The sequence below is a fragment of the Struthio camelus genome, chromosome 1 (assembly GCF_040807025.1).
Source record: "Struthio camelus isolate bStrCam1 chromosome 1, bStrCam1.hap1, whole genome shotgun sequence".
NCBI classification, from domain to species: Eukaryota; Metazoa; Chordata; class Aves; order Struthioniformes; family Struthionidae; genus Struthio; species Struthio camelus.
The window spans coordinates 55,125,171-55,137,887 of record NC_090942.1 but is presented as its reverse complement, the minus strand read 5'-3'; the positions used below and the strand labels follow the sequence as shown (position 1 = coordinate 55,137,887).

The window sequence follows — 12,717 nt, the reverse complement described above, 5'->3', positions numbered from 1 at the left end:
TTCTTTCCTATTCTTGAGTACGCAAGTGCCCCGAAAGACACAAGCAAATAAAGAGAGGAATATAGACCCCAGCAGACACAGGCACATGCAGTACCCAAAAGATCACATCCTTCCCTGCAGTTGTTTGGTGTGGCCTCAGTTTAGATTGCTTCATTTTTTTAAGCAGTACTAACATGGAATCACCTTTCCCTTCTCAGGAAAAGTAGCATGGAGAAGCTACTAACCCTCTTCTGCAGCTGTGTACGCTCTACCTTCCAGGAGCTGATCTCTGGCCCACAGGGACAGCTCTGAAGAAGCCAGCATCGCTTTCCCATTTGGCCCCCCACTGCAGCCTCCTGCATCACTCACTCTGATCCATGGAGGGTTGTTGCTGATTCTCACCCCACCAACCATTGCAGCGTTCACGTCTCCAAGGAAGAACACGAGTTTCCATTAGTCAGGCTGTTCAGGTTTTTTAATTAAATATTACATATACAAAGTACTAAATAAATATATAACTGTGACAGATACCAATGTATCATACGCACCCATGTGGAGAGCTCAGTGTATTTATATATAAAATATATATATATTTATATATAAAATATAATGGAAAGCTATTTACCAAATGCAAAGCAGACTCCAGAATGATTCAACTCTGCAGACTCATTGCTCATTGCCAGGGTGCAGTCCACACAACACACACGCACACACATGCACGCTCGCTCGTGTGAGGGGACACATAAGAGGGCAATAAAGGAGGGGGGTTAGCACCCAGGAGTCGGTTAGGAGGGAGGCTGATGCTAGAGAGCAAATCAGGAAATGAAGGAAAATGGGTCAGGGAAATAGCTGTAGATGTTTTTATGTCTTTAAATTTTCTTCCCCCTTTCCATCGTGTTCTCTAGCTGCTGGATCTAAATGAGGAAGGCATTGGAAGTGGAAATGAAGAAGAAAAAAAGAATCTTCTTTCCCTCTCTCTCCTACTGAGCTGTGGAGGGGAGCAAGGCAGAGCTGGGAGTGGGAGGCAAGAGAAATAACATGCCTTCACTTGGCAGGATCATGGGCGTCCTTGCTAGTATCCGAGATGTGCTCACAGGGGGGCAGGAGTGGAGACGTGTAAGGCTGATGCTCCTGCTCCTTCCCGCTCTCCAGTCAGACGTGGGCACAGCGGCAGTGGCGTGGGCTGATCAAAGCTGCATCCTGGCTGGGGCAGAGCAGGTCACTGTCCAGACGATCTTCCTGCTGCTCCAGCCCTGCAGCATTCCTGCTGAAAATAGGCCAGGATAGGCTCTTCCCAGGACGTTCCCGTAGCAGAAGAGACAAGCTCCGTCCCACAGGGAAACTGGGTGAGCAGGGACAGGATTGCCCACAGTGTCTGGAAGTCCTCTTCGAGGAATAAGGGAGCTACCAGGGTGCCTATGGAGAGCTGGGGGGTGAAGGGGGTGGGGAAAGAGGACACCTCCCCTTGTCATCAGCATCAACAATGTAGGGGCTGAATCTGTCTCTCTTCTGCAGGACTGAAACAATTGTCACCATGTGGCCCATTCCCCAAGCCTCTGCTGACAGGTGCTTAGTGTCTTTGGTCCCCAAAGAGCGGCTACATGGGGCCTTTCCCACCAGTGTAGTCATGGTAAGGGCTGGTCCGGGCCTTAGGCCGAGGGATGGAAAAATCATTCTGGGGTTCGATGGCCTGAAAAAGAAGCAAAAACATCTTCACCTTTCAAAGCTGGAGAAAAGTAATAGAATAAGATTAAGACAAAACAGGGGGGAGAGAAACAGAACTGTGGGTTTCCTGAGAATATGATTGGTGGAGCTGTGGAAGGGGATCCTGGCAGAACAAACCAATAATGGAGATGGTGTCTCCAGAGGACTTGTGGGGATATGGCACGAGCTACTAGACCCAGCCAGGCTGTGATCTGAAGCAGGACTGGTGACTGTACGCTAGGACATGCAGCTCACCTGCTCTGGATCTGCACTACAATTTGTAGCAACTGTGGATGGAAATACAGCCAGGGCATGGTCTGGGGAAAGGAGCACAGTCTGCAGCAGGAACTGTGCTCAAAGGGAGGACTTACTATGAGATGTTATGTCCAGAAATATTGAAAACCACAGCCTCAGATTTTGCCTTGGGCCCCTTTTGCCTCCCATGACCATGAACATGCCACGACTCCCTCCCCCCAGCCATGGGTGCATGTCACTGCGTTGTCTGGCTCTGGGTGAGGCATCCATCCCCCTCCACAGAGCCTTCTGTAGGCCCATCTAGCTTTGTCCCTTCTCCTTCCTTTCTAGTCAGTCCCTGAAGAATAGCCTATATCTTGTAGAACAGATGAAGAGAAGTGTGGATTTACCTTCATCTGAAATTGAGGAGAGTACGGGGAGTCCCTGGGGTCTCCTTTGCCTCCTGAGGTACAAAACAAGAGGGGGGAAAAGTTAATGAGTTAGCATTATATGGTAGCTTGGAAACACTATGTCACAGAAGACCCAAAGGGTCTGCAGCTACTTTAGCGGCTGCTTTTAGACTGACCAAAAACTATGCAACCTGCAGGCAGGAATGGGTTGAAATCCACAGGTGACTTTCTTATTAAATATTTCCTTATGAAAGCAGGAACGTATGGTATTGTAAAAAGCAGGACAGGTGACCTTAGAGTATAGACCATCTCCTATTACCTCTCAATTACTATCCTACTCACAGGCTAAATCCCCCCACTTCCACGCATAAGACCCCTTCTGTGGCGTTCCTGGGACACATCTTTTCTTTGCTATTCTTTTAGAAAGCTGGAGGTGTGACTCCAGGGGACAAATGTGCAGATTCATGGGGAATGTGGTCACACCTCCTAACCATAGCCTTGGGGAGCTTCAATTGGCAAACGTTTTTGCCTGCTCAAAGTAGGACTTCTACAGAAAAGTAAGTCCTCCTGATTCCTTTTTGGATGATGGGTTTATTTTTAAGTGGATAATGGAAACCAGTTCAGAACTGGAAGAAATAATCTCCAGGGTATAACCTGGAGGGGTCTCAAGTGTTGAAACATCAGTAAAAGGCAAACAAAAAACTCTCCTGAATTTTTACCCAGACTTTCCGGACACAACAGAGTCACAAAGAATTTTGTTTCTGCCCCGACACCCAGTAAATCTCCTACTCGCTCCTTTCTCCTACACATGTGTGGCTTTTGCCTTGGTTCTTACTCTTTTCCTTCTTTGATTGGGAAATTCTTACTCACTTGCATTTCTTCATCATGCTGAAACTTTTCCTTTTCCTACCTCTAAATTGTTCATTATCTTCAAAACTTTTCTTGCAGCCCTCCTATCCCTTTCAGCTCATGAGCGGTGCATGTGTGCTTAGGGCTGGGAGACAGAGCAGTCAATCACTTCATCATACCTTGCAGAATTTCATCTTGGGTGTAGGCATGGTTGTCCACTCCAGAGGTCTGCTTTATCAGTCTGGGCTGGCAGAAATCATTTTCTGGGGGATAGTCTTCCAGCTTCAGAGGAGCGGTGAGGAAACAAATTTCAGGGACTATGTACATTATCAGGAAGATCCATCCATTGGACACCAGAGCAATGGCCAGAACAGGATCATCCCAGCTCGGTTTGTTTAAAATTCTGTTGCCTCTTATAAGCATAGTGATCCACACCACCCAAATGGCAATGGAGAACAGGATAGTGACAAAGATGTGTGCTCCGTGCCTCTTCCAGCTTTTATATGACCCACAGAATGTGAACATGGAAACCAGGAAAGTCAGAGCCATCAAGAAGAGCACATAGATCAGAAGCATGACAAAGTCCTTGTTGGTCTTCTCTGCAGGCATATTCAGAAATATATCTCTCTGGTTTACTAGCATAGTGACTAGGTACTCAATGCTGATCACAATTTGCACCAGAGAAAAGGCAATGATGAGGAGCAGCAACACCAGCCAGGAGAAGGGCTTTCTTCCTTTCACTAGTTTGTTGAGGTTGTAGGCGTGGGTGAGGAGACAGGAGAAGCAGACAGCGAAGAGGACTCCAAAAAGGAAGAAGCGAGTGGAGCGAGTACTGTCATTGAGTTTAATGATGAAGGCAAAAGTGAGACCAAAAATGCCGAGTGTGCCTAAGAGGAAGAAGAAATAGATGGCGATCATGTGCCGTTTGCTGTTGTCTTGGACTTTACAGATGAAGAAGAAGAGTGAGCAGATGAGGAAGATGGTGACGACAACTCCAGCTGCAGCCAGTGATTCCAGGACGATCCCCCAGGCCTGCTCCATGTCACAGAGCAGGTAATAGTCAGCAGCGATGCTGCCGCAGCCTCGGGGAGGTGCCGTTGCCATCCTTGTGCCTTCTCAGATGACCTCCCAGGGGTATGTTTCCCAAAAGCTGCAGAAGAAATAAAACACACACTGTTGTATCAACCACCTGAGCACTGCAGCTGCAGGAGAGGAAGGACAGATGTCCACCCCCACTTCAATGGGCAGGTAGACCACAGTGCTAAGGACATGGGGACTATGGGAGCAAAGCTGCCCCCTTGTTTGGCGTGGGCCCCCTCACAGGGGCAAGCCAGGCTCCTCAGCAGGCAGCAATTCACCTTATAAGTCCTCTGCACAGTCCCTGGTTTGCGCAATGTCGAGGAGCATGGGGAGAGGCGGAAGGTGAGGCTCTTTCGCAGGTGTTACCTTGGTGCCCTGAAGCACAGAGACTGAGCTGCCTTGTCACTTTTGTCCCAGGTAATACAAGAGCAGATGTTAGTCATAAGACAGTTTACGCTCTTTTGACATATTCAAACAATGCAGTACCTTGTACCAGGGAGGTTCAGAGATGGGCGATAGAGAACAGGAAGCTCTTTTCTCCATTTCTTTTCTCTGTTACCTTCTCTGAAACACTCTTGGCTTTGCTTTATGGGTAAGAGTGAAGGGAAACTTTAACTGCCTTTAACCTGCAAATAATTATCCTGGATGCCTCCAGCACGGCTCTTCTTACTCCAAATTAAATAGCAGATATAGGCCACCAACCATAGGCCCCAAACTCACATTTCTCCTTCTTTAAGGTAGCATAGCAGTAAGAACTACCTCAAAGATCTCAGTTCCCTCCCAAAACTATTGCCATGAAGTGGCTGGAGACCTGACAGGATGTCAGAGCTAGTGCTGGCATTGCATGAGAGGTAAACAGTAAGTTCCTGCTTGAGTATCTGCAGTCTATGAGTCAAGGAAGGACAAGAGTCTGCCTTGCATGTTCCTGCTGTCTTATCACAAGGAGTTCAGTATTGTCTGAGTAAGCCTGGTCTGAGCCTGTCTCGCCAGGGGGTGAAAGGGCAGTTTAGGTGAGCTTTGCCCATCACTGAGTGGAATTAAGTTGTCTGCTTTCTCTGGTGCTTGAAGTGTATGCAGAAACCACTGCATGGGGATGCTGGGCATTTTGTGGTCCACTGTGCAGGCACTGACTGAGTTTAGATCCTGGGGGCTAGATACTGCTTTCTTGGTGCCAGGATTGCTCAGTGAAACTCAGGTTTCTACAGTCTGTCAGATCAGGAGCTTAGATACAATATGGGCATGGAAAAATGAGAAAAAATCTGGCCTTAATTGTGAATCGCATAGGAAAACCAAAGATCTTCTTTTCTGACATATAAAGAGAATTAGCTGATCTTGCAAAAGCCCCTTATTGCTTCTCTCTGTGCCGTTTGCCTTGACTTTCCCCCTCTAGAACAACATACTGTAATTATGAGGCTTGTTCTGAAACCCTTACCACAGATTTCAGGAAGGGGAGTCTTCAATAAATGGTACATGATCTAATCAAGGAATGAGGGGAGAAGGGGGGAAATATCACTGACTCACACTCAGCCCCACACATGACTTGATGTGACCTGCTTGTGAATGGTGCAATGTATCTCCAGCTGGTAACCTCACTATGTTAAAGGAGATGTGGGGCTCTTGAAAAAGTTGCCTGCCATAAAATATGCAGGTACTCTAGAATCTCGTGCAGAGAATGGAATCAGTGAATAATGCTTGGGGGAGTTTTAATGAATCATCATTCACAGAATTTTGGGGACTCATGATCACTTGCACAAATAGCTGAGAGTTATCCAGACATCTGTGAGTAATGAATAATAGCCTCTGAAAATCCAGAGTGCAAATGCTACATTTCTATCCACAGAAAGTTACTGCTGATCGGGTTAGTTTACCTGTTCACAAGCTCTGGCAGATACAGACTTGTACCCACTCTCTGGGCAGCTGGAGAGCCAAGAGGGCCTGCATGAGACCCCAGGCCAGCACCAAATGCACTCACAGCATTAGGTCCTGACTGGACCACAAGTGAAACTTGCCGCACAATCAGTTGTCACAATGCATGGAACAAACAGGATGGAAAGAACCTCATTATTTTGGAGAGGTGGGTCACTTGCTCTGTTTTTTACTCCCTTTTTTTTTCCCCCAGGGTGGATGTGCCACTAGGCACGACAAGTCTGTGCCCTGTCTCCTTGCTGAGTGATGCCTCTCAGAGCTGAGTCTGCCCATCTAACACCTACACCAGCATCCAGGATTTCCAAGGGGCTCTGCAGCCTGTGCAAGGCAGCTTGTGCTGTGGTAACTTCACTACCTTCTGGTCTACCGGGTCTACATTACAGCTTACTCTGGAGCATGGTTCTGGCAGTTGTGCTGAGGCTTTTCCCTCTGGTCTGAGCCTCCTTTCTCACTGGTCCTCATGCATAATCTATGCCAATCCAGACCCAAATTTCAAATCATTTTCCCATGATGGTCTGTCACAACTCCGCAGCCTCCAGCTGACCCTCCTAAGTTATAATTGTGGGTAGGAGGCAATCTCTGGATTTGCCACGGTGCCCCATGCTCCTTGCTTTCCCACCCCTTAGAGCCACAGTCTTGCATGACCATCCCACGCCAGCTGGATGATGCTGATCCACCCTGTATCCTATAAGACGTTTCCTGGAATTACCTTCCTGGGTCCTGCCCAGAGCCTGTAGTCCCAAGGAGGCTGCGGCTGGAAGAGGCAAATTCCCAGTGCTCCAGTAACACAGTCACCTCCGCTCTTGTCACCACAGTGCAGCAGCAGCTCTGTGCTTGTGCTCCTAGGGAGCTTTAAAAGCTGGAGGGCTGGGGAGGTGTGGCTGAGCACACCTATTCCAGTTACACTGCCTCACCAATGCTGTTATGAAAATACGGTTCCCGTGCCAGGAAGTGAAGTAAAACCTCCTGACGTCAGCAAGGCATTCACCCCGCATCAGGGTGGGGATGGAGCCTCCGTCTGCCCCAGCCCTGCGACTGAACCGAATGTGGCTCAGCCAAGCGTCTGATAAGGTGCTCTTCTGTCTGAGTCCTGGCACCTGTGGGTGGGGGCTATGAATATCAGCTTGTTCCCTCCCAGCTCTGAGCCCTTTGCCTCTCTGCATACTTTCTTGCCAGGTAACTGCTTGCTGAGGAAGGTAGAAGTGGAGGAGGTCTTGGGAGGCAAACTGTCCTGCAGCTTCTGGAGGGAGACCGGCTGCGAGCCCTGCCCTGAAGGCAGAGGAAAGCAGGGGTTCTTGCTGGGAGCTGCGTCTACATGCGAGGATGTGTCTTGCCTTCTCTCCTCTCTCATTGCTCCATCTATGCCCGTGAGAGCTGTGTGCTCCTTTCCTGAAAAGGGCAGTTTCCCTTTCCTGGTTGCTATCTCTGCCCTGGCTCTGCTCTCTGGCTGCACAGTCCCGTCTGCTCGCTGGTACTGAGTCACTTTGTTCAAATTGCTGGCCCAAACGGCTAGTGAATGAAGGCAGTGACAAACCCCTCTTGCTCTACATTGTGCCTCTGGCCTGATATGCCTATTAGTGCAATCCCATCCAGCACCAGGGAAATGTTCAATGCCTTCGTGGCTTCATCTGCTTAATTCAGATGTTGCTCACTGGGAATATTCTATTATTGTGAGTACAGGGATTAACATGAAGGCCCACCCATGCCAAGCACTAAGTCCCTACCCACAGCCCCTAAATTTGGAAAGTCCTCCTGCCTCGTGGAGGATGTGCTCCTTCCTGACACAGGGAGGGCAGCTGTACAATCTCATGCTGAGTTCTGACTCCCAGCAGTTGTCTATTATTATTATTATTATTATTATTATTATTATTATTATTATTATTATTATTATTATTATTATTATTAGGTTTGTGGGCCCCTAGTTTATTTCAGGTGCTGATCGCTTTTGAACGTCACATGTGGAGATAGCCATGAGACACAAATAAATGTGCTTTTCTTAGTTCTCTTTTGCACATTCCCTAGAAATACACAAGGGACTCCAGGGCCACATGGCTCACCAAGTGAAAGTCAATGCTTGGTTCAATCACTGCAGGAAAGGCCATGCTGAGTCCCAGGACAATTCCTTACATCCCTCATACTTTCATTTCAGTGTAAAATCCTGAGGCTTCTTAGGAAAGAGCATATCAGGTTTCTTTACAGTAAACTAATCTTTAAAGTTGAGTTTACACTAAACTCAACTTTAAAGTAGGTCCCAGGTTTGGTGAGCTAGCCAAGAGGGAGGCAGCTGTGAAAAATGAGAGGAAGAAAGGAGTTTAGCAGCAGCTCAGCAGGGTTCAACTGGTCTGGAAAGAAAGCCCAAGAACCTTTCAATGGTCTCCAGTCCCACCTCCCCCCCCCCCAGCCCACTTACATCTTGTCAGAGCACATTATGAACCACCATGCACGTATCTACACTTACAAAGACACACAAAACACCATGGAAGGCAGTGTGTCAAGTTATATCAGGTTTTTTGGGAAAAAGAATAAAGATAAGAAGATTAATACTGACATTTTCCAGAATGCCTGAGAAATCCTTGAGTCAGTCATCAAACACTCCCTGTATTTTCAAGACACAAATACATGGGGATATATTTTTAAAAACATCCCAAGCTGCCTAGGATGCCAGGTTCTGCTGACTCACGATAGTCAGAAAATGGGTGCCCATGGCCTTCCCATTGTGCCGAGGAGGGTGGAGAAACGTTGCTGGTCTACATGAACGAATGCAAACAACACAGTTGTCACACTGGAAGGGTGAGATGACTGTCACCTCGCTTTAGGGATGGGATATAACTTGCAGATGCAGACATCTAAATTTAGATGTCTGCAGGTTATCATCTAAACATGAGCTGAGTGTCTGAGCTCCCATTATGGCCAGAAGGCCATAAGGAGAGGCCCAGTTGATAGGATGCAGGTGACTATTTCTGCATGTACTGAAATGCTCCCAGGTGTGGTTGGCTGAATTGCCTGGGGCCTTAGTTCAATTGCTAGTACATCAGCATCTAGTGTTATTTAAGATGCCACAGGGTATCCTGCCTGGCTTCCAATGGCTGCTCTGGGATCACATGGGTCTACCATACCCATCTCTTATGTCAGACCCGCCAGCCCTATGCAGATGTCTTAGATAACCTTGAACATCTTGAAAGGCTCTAGAGGCTTTTGTTTGAGCAAATGCATTTGTGGCCTGGGTCTCCACTGGCCATTTCGGAGCTGAGATGCCCAGCTTATATATATATAGGCACCTAGATGTAGATGTCCACATGATTGCGGGCTCTGTTCTGGTGCACAAGCATAGGCGGATAGTCCATTCAAGGTGCTCTAGGGTTACGAAGACATCAGCACAGGGCTGACATATTGCATACAAGAGCTACGGGAGACTGTCCCTCTGCAGCATCAGCTCACACTGAAGAGCCCAGGGGATCTCAGACAGTCCTAGGCACCTATGTGTTGGCAACTGAACCGAATCCTAGCTGTCTACAGAGCAGACATCTTCAGCTGAGCCGGTTGTCCAGACTCCCACAACAGTCGATGGAGAGAAAGAGGCACTTCCCAGGGGAGTTTCAGTTGACTAATGAGAATGAACCCATATCATGCCCAAGAAGTATCTTTTCTTTCCATCAGAAGTGAAGGGAGATAAGGTAACGAATTCAGATACAGATCGCTATATTTGTCAGCTTGGCAATTGCATGGCAAGTCTCCAAAATCATTACAACACAATCCAGTAGCAAAATGCTGGCAATGTTGGCAGGTCCCTTGAAGGGAGGCTGTGGGTAGCAAAATGGCTTGCTTTGGCCATACTGCAGCCCTGGACAGGCAAGCTGGCTGCTGGTGAGTGGGGAGGAGCAGCGGATACTGCAGATAAGGAGAGGAAGGGATAGTGGCAGGGACCGACCCTTTGGGCAGCATGTGCTCACACCTCCACTTCCCGTCCTCCGTCATCAGGAGGAGGGCTGGGCTCTCCCTCTGTCTTGGCTTCACTCCTTTCCCTGCCCTTCTCCTTCTCACTGCAGGCATTACCAAACCCTGCTCCCTCATCATTGGGGTGCCAATGTTCAATGCTGCTCATGGTGCAAAGGAGCCTCAGGCCAACCCTGCTCCACTGGCTGCAGTGTTGCAGGACTGAATTGCCAGCAGTGGGCAAAGAGCTGCAATCCATTTCAGCTCAGCCAGGTCCGGAGGAGAGAGCATGACTAAGAGGTTCAGAGAGTGAGTTAATATTTTTTATTAGGCTCATTCATAAAGTAAGAAGATGTCTAGGGAGAGATGGCACTTAGTGCTCTGGAATGAATCTAGATAATGTGTTTATTTCTGGCCAGCGATATTGTCTGCATCTTGAGTATGTTGTGTCATTCCTTTTGTTTAGCTACCTGTACAGTACATTGACATCACAGAAACCACCTCTCTCCTTGAAAGATCCTCTCGCCAGCAGAGTCACACTGAGCTAACATTACAGCAGCCTCTACCCTTTCCTTCCATTTCCTTCAGTTTTAAATCAGTTCAGGTATAAACATTATGACACCCTTGAAACGATCATGAGGAAGAGGACTGACACAGGTGATGGGCCTTCAGTCCAGGCAGCCAGCTCAGAGTACCTCTGACTTAGAAAGGAGTGAAGACAAGGGCAGGGGCTGTCATTCTGGAAGGGGACATGTGGCACCTCTCCATAACACTTGGCATTGTCCTGGGAGAGGCAGGGTCTTGTCTCTGAATTCCCTGCGCTCTGGCTCTGAAAGTTAGTCCAGAGACTACCAAAAAACCCCATCTAAGGAGTTAAATCCTTTTCCTTTGGGAATGAAATGTGGCACCAAAAAGTGAATGTTTCCAAAGAAGTTTCCAGAAGAATCTCATACGGCTGTCCTTAAGAGCTTCCATTTGTCTCTGCAGCCATCAGCTCTTCCAAATTGTATGCTGTGCTCCCTGCCTTTTTCAATCTCAGGAACAAAATAAACATTTTTTCAGTATATAACAGTGATGTGACTCTTTGCCAGGGAACACTGATTGCTTCCTGCTTCTCAGACAAGCTTTTTTCTTTGAAGAAGTAGGTTTTGGTCAGCCCCTTTCTTCTTCTGGCTTCTAAACACCCAGATTCCTGGTTCAGGGAGTTCACCTACTGGGAGGGGGAGAGATTTTGGCAGGAAGAAGGCAAGGAGACTTGTTAAAATATTCAGACCCACACTACTGAGTATGTCGTATAAGCATATAAGCATATAAACCTGTGAATTCTCTTCCTGAGCATCCCTAACTGGTGAGATGACACTACTTCTGGAAATGCAATGGCAACAGACTGCCTTGTTCTCCACTAGAAACATAACGCTCTGCTATGTTACAAAAGCGATGACTTCCCTGTGTAATCACAGGTGCTTACAACCTAGTACCTGGAAACCCAGGGGTAAGGGATGGCTCCTGGAGCACCCAAAGGAAACTGCCCTGGCTCCATGACTTAGACTTGCTCCCTACCCTAGAGGGTCAGATGTTGCATTATCTTCCGTTCTCCACAACTGTGGAAGCCTGAACAAGAACAGGAAGAAATAAGTAGAGAGGAATTAAGAGTATCTATGGTTGTGATCACTTTGGCTAGGAAGAGCTTTCTCATATAACAGGACTGGTGGCAAAGCCCTCAATGACTGTGAGCAAGTTCCATGAAAAATAGATTTATCCCTTCCTTTTGGACTTTCAGCCATAGGCAGATCAACGTTTCAATGGTGACAACAAAGTCATTCCTCTAGATGGAGTATGCTGGAGGCATTCTCTGCCCCCCACTTACCGAGGGAGTTAAGAAGGCTCCATTCCTTCTTTACTCTGTTAGCCCCATCTGCCTTTGTGCTGGTACCACGTGTGTTCCAAAAGCAGCTAAGCTGCACTGGTATGGATGCATGGCTGGGTATTATATTACACATATGTTTGGGGAGAAGTGCATAACTCCTAGGGAACAGGATCTTTAAACATATTAACTCATGTGGATGTTGTCTGATACTCCCTGGAAGGAAGACATGTCAAGGCGGACCCAGAAGAACCTGTGCTTTTCCTTTCCCAGAAAGGCTGATCCTGAGGCTGGGGAAATCGTTTAGGAGAGAAGGGATGTCTGGCCGCATCCTTAGCTGGTGCAGCCTGACAGGACCTCAGCAAAGCACTCCAAGAGGAGATGGCCTTCGCTTTTCTTGTGTGCCAATCCTCATTCTTTGTGTACCCTTGCCTGGCATTTAATGCCGTTCCTTTTGTTATTCCTTGCCCACCGTGCTTTGAGTATTTTTCCTTTTCTGTTCCACATTGATGGGAAGAGATAAGCGGCTGAGATGCTCGCTGAGAGGCAGTCAGGGCCTCCCTGACATGGACGGCTGTTGGCAATAGATTTTCTGAGACAGCCAGTCTGCCTTGGAGTTTGAGACCGATTTGTCCTGCTAGCAGTCGACCTCTTTAATAAGAGGTTCTGCAGAGCATTGCTTCTGCACAACAAGCATTTCTGGTAGTCAAGTTGCACATGAAGTCTTTGCTCAATGAT

General features: G+C 47.7%; 1 protein-coding gene across 1 annotated transcript; it reads right to left on the bottom strand.

Annotated features, from left to right (window-relative positions):
- Positions 1-436: 436 nt before the first annotated feature.
- On the bottom strand, positions 437-7,051 carry LOC104137937 (retinoic acid-induced protein 3). The gene is made up of 4 exons (XM_009665315.2): positions 6,892-7,051; positions 3,356-4,326; positions 2,328-2,380; positions 437-1,669 (listed from the first exon to the last, which is right to left on the bottom strand). The coding sequence occupies exons 2-4, from the start codon at positions 4,278-4,280 to the stop codon at positions 1,577-1,579; spliced, it is 1,071 nt and encodes a 356-aa protein (XP_009663610.1). The 5' UTR covers positions 4,281-4,326; positions 6,892-7,051; the 3' UTR covers positions 437-1,576.
- Positions 7,052-12,717: the final 5,666 nt, after the last annotated feature.